Source organism: Podarcis raffonei, chromosome 4 (genome assembly GCF_027172205.1).
Source record: "Podarcis raffonei isolate rPodRaf1 chromosome 4, rPodRaf1.pri, whole genome shotgun sequence".
In the NCBI taxonomy this organism is placed as follows: domain Eukaryota; kingdom Metazoa; phylum Chordata; class Lepidosauria; order Squamata; family Lacertidae; genus Podarcis; species Podarcis raffonei.
In genome coordinates, this window is record NC_070605.1 from 4,897,027 (window position 1) to 4,922,571 (window position 25,545).

The 25,545-nt window shown below is 45.8% G+C and overlaps 2 protein-coding genes across 6 annotated transcripts in view; one reads left to right on the top strand and one right to left on the bottom strand.

Moving 5' to 3' along the window:
* Nucleotides 1–11,893, bottom strand: part of LOC128412184 (uncharacterized) — a 31,187-nt gene extending 19,294 nt beyond the window's left edge. Inside the window, 1 exon segment of the mRNA XM_053385043.1 lies at nt 10,404–11,893. Coding sequence (XP_053241018.1) covers nt 10,404–11,747 — 1,344 coding nt within the window. The 5' untranslated portion in view covers nt 11,748–11,893.
* Nucleotides 1–25,545, top strand: part of LOC128412035 (zinc finger protein 420-like) — a 621,951-nt gene that overhangs the window by 545,001 nt on the left and 51,405 nt on the right. Inside the window, exon 1 of one of the 5 annotated variants that reach the window (XM_053384851.1) lies at nt 13,836–13,925. The exons of the other annotated variants lie outside the window; for them this stretch is intronic. The gene's annotated coding sequence lies outside the window, so the exon portion shown is untranslated. Of the gene's footprint in view, nt 1–13,835; nt 13,926–25,545 lie in introns of those variants that run through there. 5 annotated transcript variants of the gene reach the window in all.

Sequence of the window (25,545 nt, forward strand, 5' to 3'; positions counted from 1 at the left end):
AAGCCGAGTCCTCCCTCGCTCAGCCCTCTCTCGCTTGGCAGAACCTCAGATTTTTATTATTTCTTATGGATTTAGGGGGCAACTGCTCCCCTGGCTACGCCAATGCCCAGATATCCTTTTGGGGGTGAGGCTCTTGGCTGGACTCTGAGCATCTCCCTCCCTTGGCCAGAAACCAGAGGAAGAGCTTGCAGGGAAAAGGGCTTTGCAGGAGGCAAGGAAGCTCCTCCTAGAATTCAGGAGTGGAGAGATAGGAGGGGATCCCAGGGTCATCTAGTCCAACCCGAAGCAAGAGGGGGCCGGGTCTAGTTCCCCAAACAGGCAGCCCTGTTGAGGGAAGCTTTTAATGTTTAATAGGTTATTGTATTTTAGTGTTTTATTGCAAGCCGCCCAGAGTGGCTGGGGAAACCCAGCCAGATGGGCGGGATATAAATAAATAAATAAATAAATAAATAAATAAATAAATAAATATTAATATTAATAATAATAATAATAATAATAATAATAATAATAATAATAATTACAACCCCCAGGAATGCAGGAATCTCAGCTAAAGCATCCATGGCAGATGGCCGTCCGATCTGTGCCCAACTGCTCTTAGATGACCCTCAAGGCAGCGGGTCCTGAGTTCTAGCCCTGCATAAACAATCGCACTGGCTGCCAAGGAGGAACCCAGCGAAGTTCAAAATAAATAAATCCAATTCTCATCATAAATGAGTAATAATTTCTTATGCATGCTTTTTATACTAATATACAAAAGTATGCCATTTCCCTTTCCAGAAATGGATGGTTGTTGTTATTATGTTTAGGGAAGCTTTTAATATTTGTTGGACTATTGTATTTTAATATTTTGTTGGAAGCCGCCCGGAGTGGCTGGGGAAACCCAACCAGATGGGCAGAGTATAAATGTATTATTATTATTATTTATTAAATTGATCAGGTGAGTTTTCTCCTCTCGAAAGAGGGAGGTGGAATCTCCACGGTTGCTAATAGCATAACGTTGAAAGACTAGGGAAATACGGGGAGTCCTAGAGTATCTGCTTGGAATGCAGAATGTCCCCATCAGTGTAGAACAGGGGTCCTCAAACTATGTTCCCTGGCCTGAATCCAGCCCGTCAGGGTCGTGAATCTGGCCTGCACGGTCATTTCAGAACCCGCCAAGTGTCTGAGGCTGAAAGCATCTCGCCCCCCGCTCAGTCAGTCCCTGGGAGGTAAACGCCACAGGCGTGGTGGCGGCTCTACCAATGAAAGGCCAGGGGGTTTCGCCCGGGGACAGGGAAGTGCTGTCTTTTGGCTTGAAGAGCGAAGTTCAGATTGGTGGAGGAAGGCAGACTTGGGTCGATTCGGTTTCATTACGTAGACGTTTACTTTAAAGGTGGGAGAAGGAAGTATAGTCCTATTTCTGTGAGTGGCACAGGGGTCTTTCCACTCATGTGGTTTACATGCTCTGAGAGATGGGATCTATTTTGTTATTTTAATTTTAAAAGGGTGGAGTGGAATCGGATATTGACCAACTTGTTAGCCTGGGCAGGAGGCAGCAACCTTTTTCAGCCATGAGGCGGTCCACCGTCCCTCAGACCATGTGGGGGGCCAGACTATATTTTTTTGGGGGGGGATGAACAAATTCCTATACCCCACAAATAACCCAGAGATGCATTTTAAATAAAAGGACACATTCTACTCATCTAAAAACACACTGATTCCTGAATCGTCCGTGGGCTGGATTGAGAAGCCGATTGGGCCGCATCCGGCCCCCAGGCCTTAGCTTGTCTACCCCTGGCCTGGGGAGCCACATTCTGGTTGAAGGAGGCCAGGATTGGCAATCAAGGCCTGGGGCGTCCCTCCTCTCCTGCAGTAGGGCTTGGAATCCAGGAGAAAACTCTTGGAATAGCCTTGCCAGGTGCTCAGGGACGGACTCACCTGTCCCCATGTCCTTCTCTTTGCAGATGTGCTGCGGTTGCACATCCCTCCCCCAGAGGTGAATATTGGGGAGAACCAGAGCAGGGACTCAGACCTGCCCTCCTTGCCCTGCACTCTCGGATGTGGAGAAGCCCTCCCTTTGTGAGGAACTGACAGCCTGACTTTTGCCTTTCATCTGCTGGAGGGAGATCAGCTATACCTGCCGGAGGTGATCCTGGTTGCCAGATAGCTCAGCTCAGGAGGCTCTGAACCCAGAAATGCTCCAAGCAGGAGACCACCAAAGCCATCCTGATGAGTGATGGGGAAGTGGGGGAGGAAGGGGCTTTGGGGAAGGTGTTGTCCGTCTGCCGGAGAGGAGGACCCTACTGGCCCAGGTTCACGTATCCTGTTTGAAAGGGGAATCATCTTAGGGACTTCCTGTGAAACTCTGGGTCAGGAATGCTGTTCCTGGAATGGACAAACACACAAGACGTAACCGGCTGCGCATTCACATAAACAATACTCTTCCATATATTCTTATCGTCGCAGGAAACTCCCCCCCAAACATTCAGTTTGTACAAACTTCACACACACACACTCACACTCACACACTATATACGCTACGCTTCTGTTATAAATTCATAGAAAATCAACCATACATCAGATTTTCACTGTTCTACTTTTATTTTACTCCATGAAGGAAGGACTACAAAATGGGGAAGATTTGAAAGAGGGCAGCCATAATCCCTTGAGCATACCAGCACATCCACAGGAGCCCTGCCCAGTTGCTATGCCAACCCTGATGGTCCTAGACAGAAGACCATCAAGATCACAAAGAACTTGCATATGGGAGTGGATTCAGCATGGTCTGGAACAAAGGACAATAATCAGCTCTTCCCTCTGGGGGCAGGAAACTGCAAACTCCCCTCTGTCCCACTCAGAGGAAGACTCTTTGGAGCCTCTCTCAAATAACAAACATTTGCACACTTCATTCTCATTTTTGTCCTGTTTAAGATTGATAAGGCCCAACATGGCTTCCTTAGATTTAAAGTTTAAAAACTATGTGCACTTAAGAACATAGTCTGTGGATGCTGAAGCCAATGTAAACACAAACCCTTTAAATCTAAATCTTGGAGTACATCTCCTATTCATTTATAGAGAAGCTAAGTTCTCTAATGCGTGGGCTCTCAGGCTGGGTTATTATTATATCTACTGCCTTCTGAGCACCATTAAGTTTACGGTTTCATGTTCTAGCTTTAGGTTATAGTTTAACAACACAAATTTGATGTGCTCAGCTCTCCCTAAGGGTTCACACCTTGATTTTGTTGAAGGATCCCTGAGGTGGCCGCTGTGTCCTGGGTTCCAGGTGGTGGACCTAAGCCACCCATTAAAAGTTACAACGGTCTCACAATTTGGACTTGGAAAGACCATTTCGCCCCTTTAACTTATTTTATTTTATATATTTTTCCCAATTGGAGATGACAAACTGGAGGGGCGTATTAGAATCCTCTCTGGGGCAAAAAGGCTTCACGGAAGCTTTGTTGTCAGGAGGAGTCCAGCTAGGGTGTTTAGAAGAGTGAGCTCCCATTTCCCTCTAATACCGAGGGGGGGTTGCTCGATAGCCAGTTACACAAGGAGATACATAAACAGAGATACAAGAGATGGACAAAGGGGGGGGGGGGAGAGAAAAGAATATCCTATCAGTATTATTCAGTCTAACACTCAAGTGCCCCTCTCGGCCCTTTCTGGGCAAATCTGGACGGATCGGACCAGAGAAGGCTAGCAGAAACCAAAGGCAATCCCTGCCTATAACTTAAACCACAGACTAGCCTGGAACTAGCCTGGAAACCATGGGTCTCTTAACCCGGAAAAACCACGGATCCGGAATTCACTCAGCGCTGCTCACAAAACTAATCCTAGTGCGGGCCCCGTCTTCTTCCTGAACCTCCCGCTCTACCGTCCACAACAGCCTCCTGCCTGATCTTAGAACTATGTCTCCCTACTGGACGCTTGCACCGTGCAGTGCCAGACTGGGGTCCGAGAAGACAAAGGTTTGAAAGGAAGCAAATGACAGAGAGAGAGAGAGAGATTTTCCACGACCCTTCCGGCCACGCTCCAAAGAAGAGAATCAGGAGAGAGAGAGAGAAGGACTTCCAGGACGCTTCCGGCCACACTCCGAGAGAAGACGTCGAGAGAAAAAAGAAAAGTTCAGCTGCCGTGGAGACATTATTCTTCCACCCCCCTCCCACCGTACTAACTTCAAACCATACTCACATCCTTGAATGTCTCTCGTGGATCCCAGGATCCTTTTCTTTGGCCAGCTTGACCTTGCCTTTGCTCCCCTGGTTGAGCTTTCTGGTGATGATTGATTACCGCCCGCAAAGAGGAGGCAAGGAGAGGAAAAAGGATCCCTGGGCTAAGGTTGCCCAGTGGCGCCCGATCCCCTCTATCTCCCCCCTCACCTTCACGGGAGGACCAAGAGTCCCTGAGCATGGTTGCCAAACTGTTAACGGAAAAATCCGAGGGCTCCCTTGGACAAAAACAAAGACACCAACCAGGATAACTTGGAGCAAAACAGCAGCCTGTAGGCTTGGCCTTTATTGAACTGTTGCAACAGGGTGCTCCCCTCACTTGCAGGAGAGAGGAAGGACCCAGAAAAATAGTGTACAAAGCCTTATAAAGACTTTTGAAATTGCCACCCTGTAGATCAAGCCCACCCCCAGAAACATCATACATACATCACAGAAGGGGTGTAACCCAAGACAACCCCTCAGATACATCACACCTACATCACAGAAAGGAGGGGTTGTGATGGTAACCTGAGTGTCCTGTCCCCTGGCTGGTTCTTCCTTTCCCCCTCCCCATGAGTACTTTCCAGGTGACAGAGGGGAGTTTGCAGTTTCCTGCCCCCAGAGGGAAGAGCTGATCATTGTCCTTTGTTCCTGTCCATGCTGAATCCACTCCCATATGCAAGTTCTTTGTGGTCTTGATGGTCTTCTGTCTAGGACCATCAGGGTTGGCATAGCAACTGGGCAGGGCTCCTGTGGATGTGCTGGTATGCTCAAGGGATTATGGCTGCCCTCTTTCAAACCTTCCCCATTTTGTAGTCCTTCCTTCATGGAGTAAAATAAAAGTAGAACAGTGAAAATCTGATGTATGGTTGATTTTCTATGAATTTATAACAGAAGCGTAGCGTATGTAGTGTGTGAGTGTGAGTGTGTGTGTGTGAAGTTTGTACAAACTGAATGATGGGGGGGTGTTCCTGCAACATTATCACAATATCATGGGCTTCATCCGTTGTACATATTCTAAGTAATGTAAATGAATATAATGTCATAATTCAACATATTTTAACAAATTAACAAACCTGTGTATGGATAAAGTTTGTTTTACACTTGTTGTTTTAAAAGGCTCACTTTAAGAAGAAAACCTTACAGCTGCAGATTGCTGTCACCTGTAACTAAAATCAATGCTGTGCCTGTCTATATACATTGTAAGAGTTGTTGTTCACTGCAGAAACCACTATGTTATAAGTTCCATTATCTGGATACTTCATATATGGTATGTACTTTTATAGCACGATTGTTTATACAGTGGTACCTCGCAAGACGAAATTAATTCGTTCCACGAGTTTTTTCTTCTTGCGAGTTTTTTGCCTTGCAAAGCACGGTTTCCCATAGGAATGTATTGAAAATCAATTAATGTGTTCCTATGGAAACCGCTTGCCAGGCTGGCGGTGCGGAGAAGGGCTTTTCTCCGGACAGGTCCGGGAACAGAGGGGAAGGCGCGCTGCGCTTCTCCTCTCTTCCCGGAGCTTGCGGGGCTTGCGGTGAGGAGAAGGGCTTTCCTCCCCACCGCCAACATTCAGAACAGCATTCTGAATGTTGGCGGTGGGAAGGAAAACCCTCCTCCCACCGCAAGTCTTCAGGACAGGTCCGGGAAGAGGGGAAGGCGCGTTGCGCTTCTCCTCTGTCCCCGGACCTGTTCTGAAGGCTGGCGGTCCACCGCCAGCCTTCAGAACAGCCATCCGAAGCCTGGCGGGGGGAGGAGGTCTCTCCGCCCCACCGCCAGCCTTCAGAACAGCCGTCTGAATCCTGGCGCGGGGAGAAGGGCTCTCCGCCCCACCGCCAGCCTTCGGAGGAGGTCCGAGGACAGTGGGGAAGACGCGCTGCGCTTCCCCGCTGTCCCCGGAGATTTCCCTATGGGCTTTCGTCTTGCGAAGGAAGCCCATAGGGAAATTCGTCTGGCGAAGCACCTCGAAAAACGGAAAACTCTTTCTTCTTGTGAGTTTTCCGTCTTGCGAGGCATTCGTCTTGCGAGGTACCACTGTATAATTTTAATTTGTTAGATGATCTAGTCGTCGATCCACAACTCTGGTCACAGCTCCCTGAGAAAAGCTCAAGAACTCTGGGCAGAGACAATGGGTAGATCACTGGCAGGATTTTTATTACTGGGAGTAGATCTCAGTCTCTTGAAAGTTCTGCCATTGTGGCTAGTTCAAGGTACCAGCACAACTTTAATTGCTACTCATCTTATTGATGTTAACTCATTTTCCAGTATTTTGCTATTAACATCCTAGCCACTATTGTCGTGTAAAGAAACTCTATTTTATTTTCATTTGGTATGCTTATCATTAGAATATCAAATAGGAAGGCTTCGGTTTTCTTTAAAATAAATAGCATTTCTTTTATTTTATTTTCTCTTTGGGGACATGTCCACCACATGTGGAATAAGGTTCCCTCATTTTGTCTGCATCTCCAACACTTATTGCTGATATTTATTTATTTTGACTGATTTGGATGGGGTCAGGTACCATCTAAAAATCAAATAGCATGTGGTGAATTTTAAGTCTTTTCCCATAATTTCCCTCATTTTTCATCTTCATTGGATATCCACAATCGTGTGTCCATTTCACCTTCACCTCCTTCACCTCCTAGTCCTTAAGGTTCCAGTCTAGTAACAATCTGTGTGGTTCTGATAATATCTTTGTATTATTTAATAATATGTTTTTTTAAAAAAATCCGCTGTTGTTCTGTCAAGTCCATTTATTTTTTATCTGGAAAAAATTGTTTAACTGGTAATCTTTCTTTTTTCCTTTTGTTTTCCTTTTATATTTTTACTTTTTTGTAATTTTAGCATATAATAACAGTAGTAATTATATGGAAATGGGATAATAATATTGAAATGAATAAAATGCTTAACTCGCCAAGTTAAATAAGGATAAAGTTAAATAAGGATAAAGTAGTTGGATACGAATTTGCTGAACTAATTGTTAAAAAGGGATATAAAAAAGGGAGGCGTGAGGAAGTCAGGAAAATAAGTTAATTGAAGATGAATAATTGGAAAAGAGTGATTTGTGTTTTCCTTATTCTACTTTTTGAGTGTTGATTGTTTTTTGTTGTTGTTTTCTTGTTAAATGTTTGTATTTTATGTATCGTGAAAGTTTGTATTGTTGTGTTTTATATTTTCTCTGTGTTTTTATTGTTCTACTTTTCTATTGTTAAACTTAATAAAATATTATTTTTAAAAAAAAAACTCGCCAAGATTTTTATTGTTTGAAGCTTCCCAAGAAAACTGAAGGAGATTCTCCCCCTTTTGGCTTTTATCTCTTCCCTTTATAACTGTCTCTTCAAGTCCCAACAGTCCTGCCCCACCCTCCCGCTTACAGGATATCCCTTCTACAGATGTCAGCGCAGACCCAGTGATGGAAAACCCTCTGCCCAATTCCTCGTGACCACAAGACTATTTATTACCTGCAGCAGCAACAACAAAAGCCACCAGAGTGGCCACAGCTATCTCTTTCCAAAGTCTATGACAGGGAGGGGGCTGACAGCCTTTTCTGTGATGTGGGTATGATGTATCTGGGGGGGGGTGTCCTTGGGCTACACCTCTTCTATGGTGTATGTATGATGTTTCTAGGGGTGGTCTTGGACTCCAGGGCGGGCAATTAAAAATGTCTATATAAGGGCTTTCATGCATGGCTCGGGGTCCTCCTCCTCTCCCCTGCGTGTGGGGGAGCACCCTGTTGCTAGTATGTCACATGCCCCTGTTCACTTTCCTAGGCTTGGGAAGTGTAAGAACAGAAGTCAGCCTTATCTCTTCCGCTCTGCTGTGCTTTTGCACTGTTCTTTGTCTCCCTGTCTGTTGCTGAAGAAGAGAGAGGATGCCATTATGATCCGTTTGGTCTCGTCTGCAAATGTGATGAGCATCCCCTCAGTTCCTTCATCCAAGTCACTTATCAAGACGTTGAACAACAACGGGCCCAGAACAGAACCCTGCAGCACCCCTCTTGTCACTTTTCCCCAGGATGAGGAGGAACCATGAAGGAGTCCTCTTTGGGTTGGGTCAGTCAAATCCACCTAACAGTTACCTCATTCAGTCACACTTTACCAGCTTCCTCACATAAATATCACAGAGGACGCTGTCAAAAGCCTTACTGAAATCAAGATGCACTATTTCCACAACAGTCCCCTGATCAACAAAGTTTTTAATCCATCCAAGAAAAGAAAAGAAGGAGAGATTTCTCTAGCTTGTCTTGTTTTTGAGAAAGCCATGCTTTCATCCTGTATGTTTATATTGTAAAAACTTCAGATGAAGGGCAAATAAATTTTAAAAGCACAAATGAGGATATTGACAAGCTGGAACTTGTGCAAAGGAAGGAGATTTATGTCTTTAATTTGGAAGCCACATGACCCAGTGGTGCTGACTTGGATAAAATATTGGTGGAGGGCCAGGTAAGGCCCGCCTTGCACAATCCATCATATGATGCATGTGTGGGAATGTTCAGGGATGCAGGAAAGGATATATTGTCTGAGTATATCCTTATCCAACTTGTGCTAACAACTTCCACAATATCAGCAGAGTAACATTCCCTTTTATTTTAAATTTGCAGTGTCTGCGTTTGCTCAGGCTCGCTAAAGCCTCTATAATAACTGTTCTGGTATTTTCCCCTTATTCCCTCATAAAATAGAAGAGACGACACAGTCTTTTACAAAAATATAAAAAGAGTTTACTCACATTCTGTTCACAATCAGATCCCAGAAGGCAGACTTAGCTTAATGAAGTAACATACACTTGGAGTCTATCTCTTAAGAAGACAGTCCCTTTTTCCTCTCTTGGCTGGAAGCCAAGAGGGCATCTCTGGCTTAGTAGATGTTGTGTCTTCGATGCATGTGGTGAAAGAGAGAGAGAGATGGCTGCCCTGCCCTGTGCTTTTGTCATTACCTGCACAGGTGAGGCCACACCCACCTCTAGTCACATGCAGAGGAAGTCTGTCCCAGCCCAGAAGGAAACAGGAAGTTTACCTGCTGGGTGGACAAACATCCCTCCCCATGTGTAAACATGTTCACTCTAGGCATGTTGTACTAGACTGCTCTTCTGTTTCACAGCATGCATGCCATTAGAAAAAAAAGTAATATTTTGAGCCCGTAGTTCAATTTCCCAGCAGCTCCCCTTGACCCAGAAAAACTTCTAGCATTCCATCTCCTCTACCTGTAGCATTGTTCAGCAGTGGGGAAAGTGACCTCTTCACACCGGATGTCCATTTGGTATGGCCCTTTCCAGGTTTTTTCCTGCCCCTTGTGTTTGTCTTTCATTTGTTCTCCTGTGTGTGTTGCCAGTAGAAGCCACAATTCTGTGGGTACTCTAGGTGGTGCAGAAAGCACCTAGAAGCTCCCTAGAGGTTGAAGTACCGATCAAACTTCAGTTTTGCGCTCTATTAATTCCAATTAACAGTACTGGGGGTGGTTCAGATTCTGGGGCAGTGCTTTTGGCCAGCAGAGGGTGTCACAGGGCCAGCCTATTTTCCCTTTAAAGCAAACTTGGGTCTCCAGCTGTTTTTGGACTAGAACTCCCATCATCCCTAGCTAGCAGGACCAGTGGGAAGGGATGATGGGAACTGTAGTCCAGGAGCTGCTGGGGACCCAAGTGTGGGAAAGCCTGCTTCAAAGCAACTTTTCCATTTTGCCCGCAAAGATGGGACCTGTCCATGTTTGTATCTTCTTGTATTTTGTTTTCCTCATGACCTTTCTGCGTGTTTTTTTTTAAGAGGGCAAATTGAAAGAGAAATTGTATGCCAAGTTGCAGAAGAAAAAAAGGTTGTGTATGAAAACAACAGACCAAAAACTGGGGGGTGGCATCCTTAAATATTTTATTGGGGGTGGGGCAAGGACCCCTAGGCCTTTAAGAGATGGCACCTATTCCCTACACCCACAGGTCTCAGGATGGTTACAACATAAAAAAATATAAAAAAAGAAACACCACATATTAAAAGGGCATTAGATGTCAATCAGCCAAAAGCCTGGTTAAAAAGGTGCGGATTTGCCTGGCTCCTAAAGCTGTATAATGGTTTATCTGACCATTGTATGGATTCTTTGATGGGAAGTGAGATTGGCACTCTGACTGAAGCTCTTTCCACATTCCACGCACTGATAGGATTTCTCCCCTGTATGAATTCTTTGATGGGAAGTGAGAGAGGAGCTATTTCTGAAGCTCTTTTCACATACCACACACTGATAGGGTTTCTCCCCTGTATGAATTCTGTGATGGGAAGTGAGAGAGGAGCTATTTCTGAAGCTCTTTTCACATACCACACACTGATAGGGTTTCTCCCCTGTATGAATTCTGTGATGGGAAGTGAGATTGGCACTCTGACTGAAGCTCTTTCCACATTCCACGCACTGATAGGGTTTCTCCCCTGTATGAATTCTGTGATGGAAAGTGAGAGAGGAGCTCTTCCTGAAGTTCTTTCCACATTCCACGCACTGATAGGGTTTCTCCCCTGTATGAATTCTTTGATGGGAAATGAAACTGTGGTTGTGAGTGAAGCTCTTTCCACATTCCACGCACTGATAGGGTTTCTCCCCTGTATGAATTCTGTGATGGGAAGTGAGATGGGAGCTCTGAGTGAAGCTCTTTCCACATTCCACGCACTGATAGGGTTTCTCCCCTGTATGAATTCTTTGATGGGAAGTAAGTTTAGAGCTATCAGTGAAGCTCTTTCCACATTCTATGCACTGATAGGGTTTTTCCCCTGTATGAATTATTTGATGGGAAGTAAGGGAGGAGCTCTTCCTGAAGTTCTTTCCACATTCCACACACTGATAGGGTTTCTCCCCTGTATGAATTCTCTGATGCTTAGTGAGATTGGAACTCTTCCTGAAGCTCTTTCCACATTCCACACACTGATAGGGTTTCTCCCCTGTATGAATTCTTTTATGGGAAATGAGAGCAGAACTATCTGTGAAGCTCTTTCCACATTCCACACACTGATAGGGTTTCTCCCCTGTATGAATTCTTTGATGGGAAGTGAGATGGGCACTCTGACTGAAGCTCTTTCCACATTCCACACACTGATAGGGTTTCTCCCCTGTATGAATTCTTTGATGGGAAGTGAGATCGGAGCTCCTCCTGAAGCTCTTTCCACATTCCACACACTGATAGGGTTTCTCCCCTGTATGAATTCTTTGATGGGAAGTGAGATGGGCACTCTGACTGAAGCTCTTTCCACATTCCACACACTGATAGGGTTTCTCCCCTGTATGAATTCTTTGATGGGAAGTGAGATCGGAGCTCCTCCTGAAGCTCTTTCCACATTCCACACACTGATAGGGTTTCTCCCCTGTATGAATTCTTTGATGGGAAGTGAGATCGGAGCTATCAGTGAAGCTCTTTCCACATTCCACTCACTGATAGGGTTTCTCCCCTGTATGAATTCTTTGATGGGAAGTGAGATGGGCACACTGACTGAAGCTCTTTCCACATTCCACACACTGATAGGGTTTCTCCCCTGTATGAATTCTTTGATGGGAAGTGAGAGCGGAGCTCTTCCTGAAGCTTTTTCCACATTCCATGCACTGATAGAGTTTCTTTCCAATGAGATTTTGTTGATGGGAAGTGGAATGGGAGCTCTGACTGCAGCTTTCTCCACACTCCAAATTTTTACGTGCCTTCTTCTCTCTGGGGATTTTATCGTGGTCACCTTTGCTCTCAATTTCCAATTCATCAGAATCTGCAATGGAGACAAAAAGGGATTAGAGCCTCAGGAACAAATGGAGAAGAAATGAAACGAGTTGGGTGTGTGTTCATTACCTGTGTTGTTTGTCATTTTACCAACATATTTATTATTAGATTCTGAAGAGTTGTTGAATGTTGTTTTGTCTGATATATAGTACTGGTCAAAATTGTGGAAGGTTGAAGCTGACACTGAAGATAGCCTGGGCAGTGCAGACCAGCCCAATCGTGGTAGAAAAAGGAATATTTTGAAGAAGATTGTTCAAAGAAAAAAGTGTAAGTTACTGTTTATTGTGGGGGTGTTAGGTTCCCAGGTGTTATAGGGGGCGCTGCTGAACTCTGTGAAAATATATGAGGTTGGTCCATAGACGTATTTTTTGAATTTCCAGGCAGATATGACGATCCCACAGGGAGCCTTACCAAGAGAGGCCACGATCCCACGGTTCTCCTCCATGACGTCCTTATGCAGAGCTCTCTGGTCAGGATCCAGCAACGCCCACTCCTCGTCCGTGAAACGAACAGCGACATCTTCAAAGCACACTGCACCCTAAAAGAAACCCTTCCTGTTAATAATAATAATAATAATAATAATAATAATAATAATTTATTATGTATACCCCGCCCATCTGGCTGGGTTTCCCCAGCCACTCTCAGAAACGTTCTGGGAGCCAGTGTAGGTCTTTCAAGACTGGTGTTATATGGTCTCGGCGGCCGCTCCCAGTCACCAGTCTAGCTGCCGCATTTTTGATTAGTTGTAGTTTCCGGGTCACCGTCAAAGGTAGCCCCACATAGAGCGCATTGCAGTAGTCCAAGCGAGAGATAACCAGAGCATGCACCACTCTGGAGAGACAGTCTGCGGCCAGGGAGGGTCTCAGCCTGCATACCAGATGGAGCTGATAAACAGCTGCCCTGGACACACAATTAACCTGTGCCTCCATGGACAGCTGCGAGTCCAGAATGACTCCCAGGCTGCGCACCTGGTCCTTCAGGGGCACAGTTACCCCATTCAGGACCAGGGAGTCCCCCACACCATGCCTCCTGTCCCCCCAAAATAGTACTTCTGTCTTGTCAGGATTCAACCTCAATCTGTTAGCCGCCATCCATCCTCCAACCGCCTCTAGACACTGACACAGAAATTTCACCGCCTTCACTGGTTCCGATTTGAAAGAGAGGTAGAGCTGGGTATCATCTGCATACTGATCAACACCCAGCCCAAACCCCCTGATGATCTCTCCCAGCGGCTGCATGTAGATGTTGAAAAGCATGGGGGAGAGGACGGAACCCTGAGGCACCCCACAAGTGAGAGCCCAGGGGTCTGAACACTCATCCCCCACCACCACTTTTTGGACATGGCCCAGGAGGAAGGAGCGGAACCACTCTATGACAGTGCCCCCAGCTCCCAGCCCCTCAAGACGGTCCAGAAGGATGTTATGGTTGATGGTATCAAATGCCGCTGAGAGATCCAGCAGAACTAGGAAACAGCTCTCACCTTTGTTTTTTTTTAAAAAATTAATATTTATTAAAGTTTAAAAACACAGCAAAACAGAAAAAAGAAGAAACAACAACAAAAATATCAAGAAAAACAAAAACAATCAAACAACAAAAGAGAAAATACAGAAAAATAGAATAAACCTTATTGACCTAACTTCATTAGCTTGTTTCTTTGACCTCCTCCCGCCTCCCTTTTTTGTATTCTGCTTCAATTAATTATTTCAGCAAATTCTTTCCATCTTTCCCAAATTGTTAACCAATAATTTATCTTAACATAGTAAAATTTTACTTTCCCTCATTTCCTTCGACCGTCTATTTAACTTAAGTCCTTTATAGTATTTATACAAAAGTCACATAGTTTCTTTCCAGACTCCTTCTAAACTTCCTCAATTTTGCTATATTTTTGTAAATATGCCTTGAATTTCTTCCAATCTTCTTCCACCAACTCTTCTTCCTGGTCCCGGATTCTGCCCGTCATTTCGGCCATTTCCATAAAGTCCATCACCTTCATCTGCCACTCTTCCCGAGTGGGTAGATCTTGTGTCTTCCAATATTTTGCAATCAGTATTCTTGCTGCTGTTGTGGCGTACATAAAGAAAGTTCTATCCTTTTTTGGCACCAATTGGCCAACCATGCCCAAGAGGAAGGCCTCTGGTTTCTTCAGAAAGGTATATTTAAATACCTTTTTTATTTCATTATAGATCATTTCCCAGAAGGTCTTGATCTTTGGGCATGTCCACCAAAGGTGAAAGACTGTACCTTCAGACTCTTTACATTTCCAGCATTTGTCATCGGGCAAATGGTAGATTTTTGCAAGCTTGACTGGTGTCATGTACCACCTATAGATCATTTTCATTATATTCTCTCTTAAGGCATTACACGCCATAAATTTAATACCTGTGGTCCATAACTGTTCCCAGGCAGCCATCATGATATTATGTCCTACATCTTGTGCCCATTTAATCATAGCTGATTTCACAGTTTCATCCTGGGTATTCCATTTCAACAGCAAGTTATACATTTTTGACAAATTCTTACTTTTGGAATCTAACAACAATGTTTCCAATTTTGATTTTTCCACCTGAAATCCAATTTTCTTGTCCGAATTGTATGCCTCCATTATTTGATGATAATGGAGCCAATCACACACTTTATTTTTTAATTTTTCAAAACTCTGTAGTTTCAACCTATCTCCCTCTTGTTCCAAAATTTCCCAATATTTCGGCCATTTAACCTCCATATTGAGCTTTTTCTGAGCTTTCGCTTCCATTGGAGACAGCCACCTTGGGGTTTTATTTTCAAGCAAATCCTTATACCTTGTCCATACATTAAACAAAAATTTCTTGACAATATGATTTTTAAATGCTTTGTGTGCTTTGACCTTGTCATACCACAAATATGCATGCCATCCAAATACATTGTTAAAACCTTCTAAGTCCAACACATCAGTGTTTTCAAGAAGCAGCCATTCTCTCAGCCAGCAAAAAGCGGCTGATTCATAATAAAGTTTAAAGTCTGGCAGGGCAAATCCCCCTCTTTCTTTAGCATCTGTCAATATCTTAAATTTTATTCGAGGCTTCTTGCCCTGCCAGACAAATTTTGATATATCTCTTTGCCACTTCTTGAAACAATCCATTTTATCTATAATTTGTAATGCTTGGAACAAAAACAACATTCTAGGCAATACATTCATTTTTATAGCAGCAATTCGGCCCAGCAGTGATAACTTCAGATTTGACCAAATTTCTAAATCTTTTTTCACTTCCATCCAACATTTTTCATAGTTATCTTTAAATAAATTCACATTTTTAGCTGTCATATTAACCCCTAAATACTTCACTTTTTTAACCAATGTTAATCCTGTCTCCTTCTGGAACCTCTCTTTCTCAATCTCTGTTAGATTTTTCTCAAGGACCTTAGTTTTCATTTTGTTCAGCTTGAAACCTGCTACCTGACCAAATTCTTGGATTAATTCCAATACTCTTTTAGTGCTAGGCTCTGGCTCCTGCAATGTCAATACCAAATCATCAGCAAATGCTTTCAATTTGTACTGTTTAGCTCCAACTTGTATACCTTTAACCAATTGGTCCCTTCTAATCATGTTTAGAAGGACCTCCAGGACTGATATAAAAAGCAATGGAGAAATTGGGCAACCTTGTCATGTTCCTTTCTCTATCTTCTTCTGTCACTACGTTATTCACAATTAACTTAGCCTTCATAAAACTCCAGGAAATGTTGTCAAAGGCTTTCTCCGCGTCCACAAATATAAGAACAGCTTTAGTATTAATGTTCACTTGTAGTTTCTCCAAAATGTTGATTATGTTCCTTGTATTATCAGACAAATGTCTGCCCGGGAGAAAGCCTGCTTGATCTTTGTGAATTCCTTCTGCTAACACCTTCTTCAATCTTTTAGCCAAAATGTCTGCAAAAATTTTGTAATCCACATTAAGCAAAGATATGGGGCGGTAGTTCTTCAGCTGTGTCTTTCCAGATTCTGTTTTCGGTATAAGTGTAATATAAGCTTCCTTCCACGATTCTGGTGCCCTTTTCCCTTCCAATATTTCATTGCAGATATCCTTTAAAGGTTGTATTATCCATTCTTTCAGAGATCTGTAGTATCTTGCAGTCAGACCATCCGGTCCTGGTGATTTGCCTAATTGCATGTTTTGAATGGCCACTTCAACTTCCTGATCTGTTATTTTATAGTTCAGCATTAGTTTATTTTCTTGAGAGATTTTTTGTAATCCATTTATTTTCAGAAAACAGTCAATGTCTATTTCTTTCTGTGTCTCCTGTGTATATAGGTGTTTGAAGTACCTCTGGAAGCACTTTCTGATCTCCACTGGGTTCTGTATGTTCTTTCCTTCCACTTCCAAGTTCGTGATAGTATTGAATTTTTGCCTTTTTTTCATTTGCCAAGCCAGCTATTTCCCACATTTATTTGCCGATTCAAATGTCTTTTGTCTCATCTGCTTAATTTTCCATTCAATTTCTTGGTTCATCAATTTCATATATTGTACTTGGTGCAACTTTATTTCTTTCAAGATCTCCTGCGACTTTGGATTCACTCTCAATTTCTTTTCTCCTTCTTTGATTTTTTCTAGGTTTTTATCTTTTTTCTCATTTTGGAGCCTCTTCTTAATTGCATTCTGTTGTATCAGGAATCCTCTCATAACTGCTTTACTTGTGTCCCAAATTACCCTTTTTTCAACTGTTGTGTTTAAATTTATCTCAAAAAAGTCTCTCAAGGTTTTTTGGGCCTTCTTGTTTATTTCTTCATTTCTAAACAAAGTGTCATTCATCCTCCATCTAAAGGAACCGATTGGTGTCAGATTCAATTCCATCTTAACGGCATTATGGTCAGAGCAAGTTTTAGGGCAAATTTCCACCCTTCTGATCTTTGGGGCGAGCCCCCTAGTTGTCCAGATTTGGTCAATTCTTGTCCATGTCATTTTAGCCTCAGAGAAAAAAGTTCCCTCTCTTTCCAAAGGGTTCTTCAATCTCCAAGTGTCAATCAAGTCCAGAGTGTCTGTCATATCAAAGAAAGTTTTTGGTAATCTTCCATCCTACATGTCTCTGTGCCTTGTCCATGTTTATAGAAACCACCCCATTCATGTCCCCCATCAAAATCATGTTGTAATCCATATAATCCAACAAAGTCTCATGTAGCTTCTTAAAAAATTCCGACTTCCCTTCATTTGGTGCATAAATGCCTACAATTAGAAATTTCTCTCCTTGTATTTGAATTTCAATTGCTATGAGTCTGCCTTGGTCATCTTTAAAAACAAATTTTGGTGACAGGTTCTCCTTTGCGTAAATTACTACTCCTCGTTTTTTAACCTTGTCTGATGAGATAAATTCTTGTCCCAATCTTTTATTAATGAGGATTTTCCTATGAAGCCTAATCACATGTGTTTCTTGTAAGCAAATCAAATCCAATTGTTCTTTTTTCAACAAATGAAAAATTTTACGTCTCTTCTCAGGGAAGTTACAGCCATTAATATTCCAACTCAATATTTGCAGTGCCATGATGTGGTTACTTTAGTTTCCCTCCAACTGCACCATGCAGTTGCTCTTCCTCTGTTGGTTTCCCTATATTGTCCAATCCGTAGGATAGTCCTGCTATATCTAGTAATGGCGAGCTTCTTTCCAACGCTGATCTTCTATCCAACAATCCTGGTTCTTTGCGGGAAAATAAAACCCCTGCGTCCAGTCATGCTTCCGCTGCGCGGCTCTGCTTGGAAGCTGACCTGGCAGGAGAGCAGAGTAGCAGCGGTCCTGTGTCCGTGTGAGATGAGGGATAAATCAAGTCCAGAGACAGTTCGGTTCTTATCTCTAGAAGCGTTTATTTACAAGCCATAAATCAGTCACACTCCATCGGAACTTGGTGACATTCTCAGCCGTGCTCCAAAAGCACACACGCAGCCTCTGAGCTGAGCTGCTGCTCAGGCAGAAGCGAAAGCAAGTCTGAAAGCAGAGAGACGCTGTGACTCACTACTCTGCGACAAGCTCCTCCTCCTCCCAGATACAGGACACCACGGAGTTTTGACCCTGTCAGTTCCAAACTCCACACCCCCTCTTGTCCTGCATCTGGGGACAGTAGCCAACAATGCTTTCCCCATACACAGACCCTCACAGAACTCCTCGTGCTTCTGGAAGGTTAATGGTTTTGTGAAACCATCAGCGAGGTTCTTGGTTGAGGGACAGTATTTCAGAGCAACTAGCCCCTCATGAACGCTCTGACATACATTCTGGAACCGTATGTCTAAATGTTTGGTCCTCGCCTTGAATTGCCCTGTCTCAGCCAATTTGAGGCATGGTTGATTGTCTTCATGCACCACAACGGGCAGACAATTCTCTCCACAGATTTCCTCAACCAAACACACATAGAACTCCAGTTCTCTGCAAACCTCTGATAGCGCACTGAACTCAGCTTCAGTAGATGAAAGCGCTATGAGACTTTGCTTCCGGGACCTCCACCCAATCACTGAGTCCCCAAACTTCACCACTAGGCCTGACACTGATTTGCGGTCCTCAAGGTTAGCCCAATCCGAATCCACCCAGGCGGTCAGCTTGACATCGCCCTCAGCTGACATCTTGAGGCAAAAGTCTTTGGTATCTTGCAGGTAACGTAGCACCCGCTTAACACCATTCCAGGCCTGCACACTAGGACTTGAAGCCTCTCTACTGAGCAGATTGACAGCAAACGCTATGTCTGGTCTGCTCCACTGTGACAGATACAACAGACTACCCAGAGCTGACTGAAAGAGCTCAGTATTTTCGAACACCACGCGTTCTACTTGCTGACACTCCTTCACGTACCCAGTCTCCATGGGTGATCTGACACCTGCACAATCAGACATCCTGAACTTCTCGAGCAACTGTTCAATCTTACCTTTCTGGCGAAGCAAAAAGCTTCCATCACTTGCTCTTGTGATCTCTACGCCTAGATAGGACTTGACATCTCCAAGTTGCTTCAGCTTGAACCGCTTTCCAAGCTCCTCAGCAAACTTCTCTACCTGTTCACCTGTCCGTGCCATGAGCAAGATGTCATCAACAAACACCTGAGCCACTTGCTGTTGCAAGCCTGAATCTCTAATGTAAAGACAACTGTCTGCAAGAGATCTCTTAAAACCTAGCTTTGTACTGTGGTTCTCCTGCTTCTGTGGGTTTAAGTCGGTAAACCCATCTGCAGCCTACAGCTTGCTGGTTAGCCGGCAGCTGTGTGAGTGAGAACACTCCAAGAGACTCCATTGAGTTCATCTCCTTCTGCATCGCCTCATGCCATTTGCTGGCTTCTTCCCGAGGCAACTTCTGAACATCCTCAAAGGATTCAGGTTCACATCTAGCCACACCAACCCAGACACTCGTGGCTTCATACCTTTCAGGTGGCTTCCCTTTGGTTGATCTTGCTGACCTCCTCAGCGTGAATTCTGGAACTGCGCCTGATTCACCTGGATCAACCCTACTATCCTCTGTGTCAGAAACATCCCCCTCTGACCTGCTGCGCCGTTTAGGGCGAACAGCTGGTTCTGCTGGCGAGGATGGTTCACTCCTTAGCTCAGACTTGACAGAGACCTGTGGAGGGGTCCTGGGACTCCCTTTCGGAGAGATACGGAGCCTCTCCCTTGGAGATCCCGGCTCTGGACTCTGTGGCTGTGGACTGTGCACCTCAGCAACAGGTTCAGCCTCGCCCTCCTCCTCTTCCTCATCTGAGTCTAACAGAACATCCGGATTCCCGTGAAGACGCTTCCACCCACTCTGCTCGCAAAACTCAGCACTGCCGCTAATAAGCAGCTTGGACTGGTTGCCAGTAGGGTATGCGAAGCGCCACGCCTTTGAACCCGGCTCATAGCCTACAAAGATCATCTTCCTAGACCTTGGCTCACCCTTTCTGCGCATGGCCTTTGGAATGAGAACCCAAGCCGTAGACCCAAAAGTGCGCAGAAAACCCACTTTAGGCTGCTTCCGGTGAAGCAGAAAGTACGGTGTGTCCCCTACACTGGAATTGAACACCCTGTTCTGAACAAAGCATGCCGTCTTATAACTCTCAGCCCAAAAGCGCTGTGGCAAACCCGAGTCTGCCAACATAGCATTCGCTGACTCCTGTAGTGTGCGAAATTTTCTCTCTGCAACCCCATTCTGTTGCGGAGAGTGGGGGGCCGTCAGTCGATGACTGATACCCTTCTGCCTGAAGAACGATTGCAGCGCAGAACCTGTGAACTCCCCCCCGATCAGATTGAAAGGAAATCACCTTGGTAGAGAACCGTAGCTCTACCGCTGTGATCCAATCCCTGATCAGTGCAGCTGCCTCTGACTTCTGTTGCAGCGCAAAAACCCAAGAATGTTTAGAAAAATCGTCAACCAGAAGCAAAACCCATTTAGATCCAGCTAACGAAGGTGTCGGCATGGGGCCCGACAAATCTGCATGGACAAGTTCAAAGGGTTTACTGGTTCTCCTCTCAGACCTGGGGTATGAGCATGTTGTGACCTTTGATTGCTTACAGGCTTGACAATCTAGGTATTTGTCACATGCTTTGAACCTGCACCCAATGGTGTTGCCTGTGGCCTTCCTCACATATGACCACCCTACGTGCCCAAATCTCCTGTGCCATAAGTGTATACAATCATGGTGTGGTGGGACATTAGCACACTGCCCTTGGGCGTCTTCAACGGACTCTCCACTAGCCCCATTTTCCACCAGCCCCATTTTCCCACCAGCCCCATCTTCAATGGGCATCTCCACCAGAAAGAGCCTGTCTCTTCTCTGGACACTGTAGATCTTCTTCCCATCCCTGTAGAAGGAACACAAATTGTTAGAGAACAGAACATCGAACCCAGCAGCCATAAGAGCTGGCACACTTAAAAGAGAGTGGGCAAGCTCTGGAACCACATAAGCTTGCACCCAATGATCTATAAAAGAACAATAAAGAAACCCAGATTCAGTCAGTGGTCTTTGAGACCCATCTGCTAAGGTAACATAGCGTCCAGTTTTAACTGTCTTGCAGTTCCTCAGGAGCCCTCTAGAGGTCACTAGGCAATGCGAAGCTCCCGAATCGACCACGAGAGATAAAGAGTGTCTCTGGCTGTTTTCCAAAGATGCCGTGGCGTTGCTCGCACTCCCATCGGTTGCCATGGCCACAGCCTCCCCCCGACTGAGGCTTTTGCCTTTTCTCAGAGACACCATCGCAGCTGTGAGGTGATAAGACGCCTTGTCTTTGTTTTTCTCCTGGCCTGCTGCTTTCCCACGTCTTTGCTGGGAACCGGCCTTGGGAACCTGCTTTGTTGACATTCCACGCTGGCCGGTGTCCTTTGCAGCCTGGGCCTCTAGTGGATGCTTCCCAGCGCTGTTGGACGTCGTCTCAAAGCACAAACAACTTTCAGAGCCTTTGGCTTTCTCAGAGCTCTTGGAATGGCCTGCCTGGCCTGCCCCCCCACACCTTCTTGGGGTGCAGCCTGTGCCCTCTTTCACAGCTCTCAGCCTCTCTCCAGCACACAGACATGTCGAAGCAGAGAAACAGCTTCCCGGAACAGCCCCCTCTGGTCTGGCTCTCACTTCGGCCTGAGGCTTGCTCCCTTGGCCCTCGGCTTCCTCCCGGCCCTTGGCTCCTGCTGAGCTTTCGCACAGACTCCTCAGCACCTGCCAGGCGGCCTGAGCCGATTTAACGCCCTCCAGGTGGGGCAACAGCAAAGCGTCCACACTTGCCTTCAACATGCAGAGCTCTCTCTGCTCCCTCTCACTCAGCAGAACAGTAGCATGCATGGGTGGGGCCGGCTCCTTCTGGACTGGACTCCAGAGCCCTGTGGCCACAAACCACCCCCTTGCTCTTCTTGACCAGGCCTCCCAGTTGGCCCCATTCAGCCTCTCACCGGGGAAGCTCTCTTGGCTCTGCTGTGCCTGTGCAGCAGCCATTCTTCCTCCCCCCCGGGGCTTCAGCGTACTCACAAGTTTGCCAGCAAACCGGACTCTCGAAGCAGCCGTCCCTCTTGGCTCTTGGCTCCGCTCTCCAGCATCCTCCCACTGCCCTTCCTGGCAGGAGATGACAGCAACTCACCGCTGGCAGCCTTCTCCCTTCTCACACTTGTCAGGAAACACGTACCGCCATAACCTTTGCGGGAAAATAAAACCCCTGCGTCCAGTCACGCTTCCGCTGCGCGGCTCTGCTTGGAAGCTGACCTGGCAGGAGAGCAGAGTAGCAGCGGTCCTGTGTCCGTGTGAGATGAGGGATAAATCAAGTCCAGAGACAGTTCGGTTCTTATCTCTAGAAGCGTTTATTTACAAGCCATAAATCAGTCACACTCCATCGGAACTTGGTGACATTCTCAGCCGTGCTCCAAAAGCACACACGCAGCCTCTGAGCTGAGCTGCTGCTCAGGCAGAAGCGAAAGCAAGTCTGAAAGCAGAGAGACGCTGTGACTCACTACTCTGCGACAAGCTCCTCCTCCTCCCAGATACAGGACACCACGGAGTTTTGACCCTGTCAGTTCCAAACTCCACAGGCCCAGCTCCTTCTGTAGATCTTCTTCGTGTTTATCCAAAAATTTAACTTTGTCTTCCACTGACTTTATCTTTATCTTCTTTCCTTTGTAGCTAAAGGATAGGCCTTGAGGGAACTCCCACCTGAAGTTAATTTTGTTCTTTCTAAGTAGACCGACCAAGTCACTATAATCCGACCTAAGGTCCAAAAGATATTTCGGAATGTCCTTAAAGATCTCCACTCTTGACTGTAGTATTACCAAAGGCTTCGAGTAGTGCCAGCCCAAAATTTTGTCTCTTTCGTCTTTAGATCTGAGAGTAATCAAACAGTCCCTTATCCTATTCTTCTCTTTCCTTCCTCCTCTTCCAAGTCTAAAGGCTGACACAATTTTAAAATCCTCTTTGTCCAGTTCCAAACCCCAAAAGTCAACAAATTCCTGGGTAAGAAAGTCTTTTAAACTGTCCTTCTCCAGCTCTGGCACCACTCTAATCCTCAGGTCCGTCTGTTTTTCCTTAAGTTCAATCATAGACAATTTCTGCTTATGCTCATCCAGTTGTTTCTGCAGGTCTGGGATTCCTTCTGATTCCAATTTTATTACTTTGGCATCTACGGCAATGACCTTAGATTCAGCAGCCTCAGCCTTTTCTTTAGCCTCCTCTGCAGTTTGCCTTATTTTTTTATTTTCCTCTAGCAATTTCTCAATAGAATCTGTATTTTGCTTTATAGATTCTGTGTTTTGCTTTATAAAGTGACTGCATCATCAACTTTCTTATTAGTTTCATCAACTTTCTTATTGAGTTGTTCCAGCGATTTATTTATCTTACCTAACGCATCAGCGAACAATTGTTCCGAAGACATTACTTTCTTAGATTGTGTTGTGGCAGCTGCAGATGGAGCCGGTGTCAAAGGACCAGGTATTGATGTTCTATGTGTCTGCAAAATTTTCCCAGATCTCAATGTTTTTTCTTGAGCTAAGTCTCTCTCTTTACCATCTGCCATAACAATTAAGGGAAACAGCTCTCACCTTTGTCCCTAGCCCACCGGAGATCATCGAACCAGTGCGACCAAGGCAGTTTCAGTCCCATGATGAGGCCTGAATCCCGACTGGAAGGGATGCAAATGGTGCACTTCTTCCAGGCGTGCCTGGAGTTGTTTAGCAACCACGTGCTCAATCACCTTGCCCAAGAATGGAAGATTTGAGACTGGGCGATAGTTAGCCATATTGGCACCATCTGAAGATGGTTCTTTAATAAGCGGTTTGATAACTGCCTCTTTCAGCGGGTCTGGGAAGGCTCCCTCACAGACAGAAGCATTCACAACCCCACGAAGCCCATCTCCCAGCCCTTCCCGGCTAGCTTTTATAAGCCAGGATGGGCAAGAATCAAGGAGACAGGTGGTTGGTTTCACTTGTCCAAGCAGCCTGTCCACATCCTCGGAGGTAACAGGTTGGAACTGATCCCACACAACTTGACTAGACAGGACACTAGCACTCTCCCGCCCCGGCCCTGCTCCCACGGTGGAGTCTACCTCTTCCTGAATCTGAGCGACTTTATCTGCAAAAAACTTTGCAAAATCATTGCAGGAGATCATGTGGCCCATACTGGGCCCCGATGTAGCAGGTGGTTCCACTAAATTGCGAACCCCCTGAAAAAGTCTCCTGCTGCTGTTTTCTGCAGATGCAATAGAGGCGGCGAAGAAAGTCTTCTTTGCCGTCGCTACCGCCACTTGGTAGCCTCGACATTGAGCTCTAACCCGTGTCTGGTCAGCTTCAGAATGAGTTATCCATCACCGGCGCTCTAGCCGTCTCAGCGATTGTTTCATTGCCCTCAGATCCGTGGAAAACCACAGGGCTGTCCGGGCTCCATGCAGTCGAAGAGGGCGCTTCGGAGCCAAACAGTCAATAGCCCTGGTTAACTCCACATTCCAGCGGGCCACCAGGGAATCAGCTGAAAGGCCATCAACATGGGATAAAGCATCCCCTACCATTCTCTGGAAACCATTTGGAGCCATTAAGTGGTGGGGGCGGACCATCTGAATCGGTCCCACCTCCATGCAGAGGGGAAGGGTCGCGGAGAAGTCCAGTTGCACCAGGAAGTGATCCGACCATGGCACTGCAACCCCCCCTCCCCGCCCACACAGCCTGGGTTGCTGTGCATAAAAGAAACCTGGTGGACAAGCAGCGGCAAGGACAGGCCCATCTGTTTCATCCAACCAAGTCTCTGTTACACATGCCAGGTCAAGTCCTCCATCCATGATCAAGTCATGGATGGCAGTGGTTTTATGAATCATTGACGTGGCATTGCACAGCAACACTTTCAGGTCATGTGGGTATCCCTTGCTGATTCTAGTATCCGTCCAGTCAGGACCAGACTTGGAGGCAGGGATAGTCCTCCAACAACGACTAAACCTGCCTCCTCTCTAATGACATGGTCTGGTCTTAGCGTAACTCCTCCTCCTACCCGTGATCACTGAGATCGGTTGTCCCAGTGCATCCCCCCCATGGAACATGCCCCAGCTATTTTGTGGGCTGGGACCCACTCCCCGGCAGCCCTGACCCCCCCCCCTTAAGAACAAAATAAAACCCTTTAAAAAAGAACATTGCGCCGCTCCGAGTCCTCCTGGGCAGCAGGAGCAGCAGCAGCAACAACCGTCCTTATGAGGCTTCAGGCCCCGCCCTGGGCCAGGTGGTGAGTGGCAGGAGCAGGGCCCTCACACACTGACAAATTCGAGGGGTTCATGGGGGCATGGAGAAGGGGAGGAATTGGAGGCAGGCCCCATTTTGCAGCCAATGGGGCTGGTTAGGTGAATCCAGGCCGCTATTTGTTCTCATTTGTATTCTGCTTAGATACCTATTTTTGCATTCAGTTATCAATCTAGAAATAAAATAAGCCTCTTTTGGATGGGCATCTGTCTTGGATGATCTAGCAGATTCCTGCATTTCTGGCAAAAGGAGAGGGAGCCACCGGTGGCTCCTCCTTCTCCTGACTCACCTCTGCCTCTCGACCTTCCTTTCCCACTTGCCTCCTTCCTCTTCTGCCTCTGATTCTGCACTGCATTCTGCCACAGAGTCTCCCAGCTCACTAAGCCCTGTTTCCCCTTCAGCTTCTGACACCTCCTCTTCACAGACTTCTCCCTCTTCTCCCTCTGACCGCCCATCCTTCCTCCACCT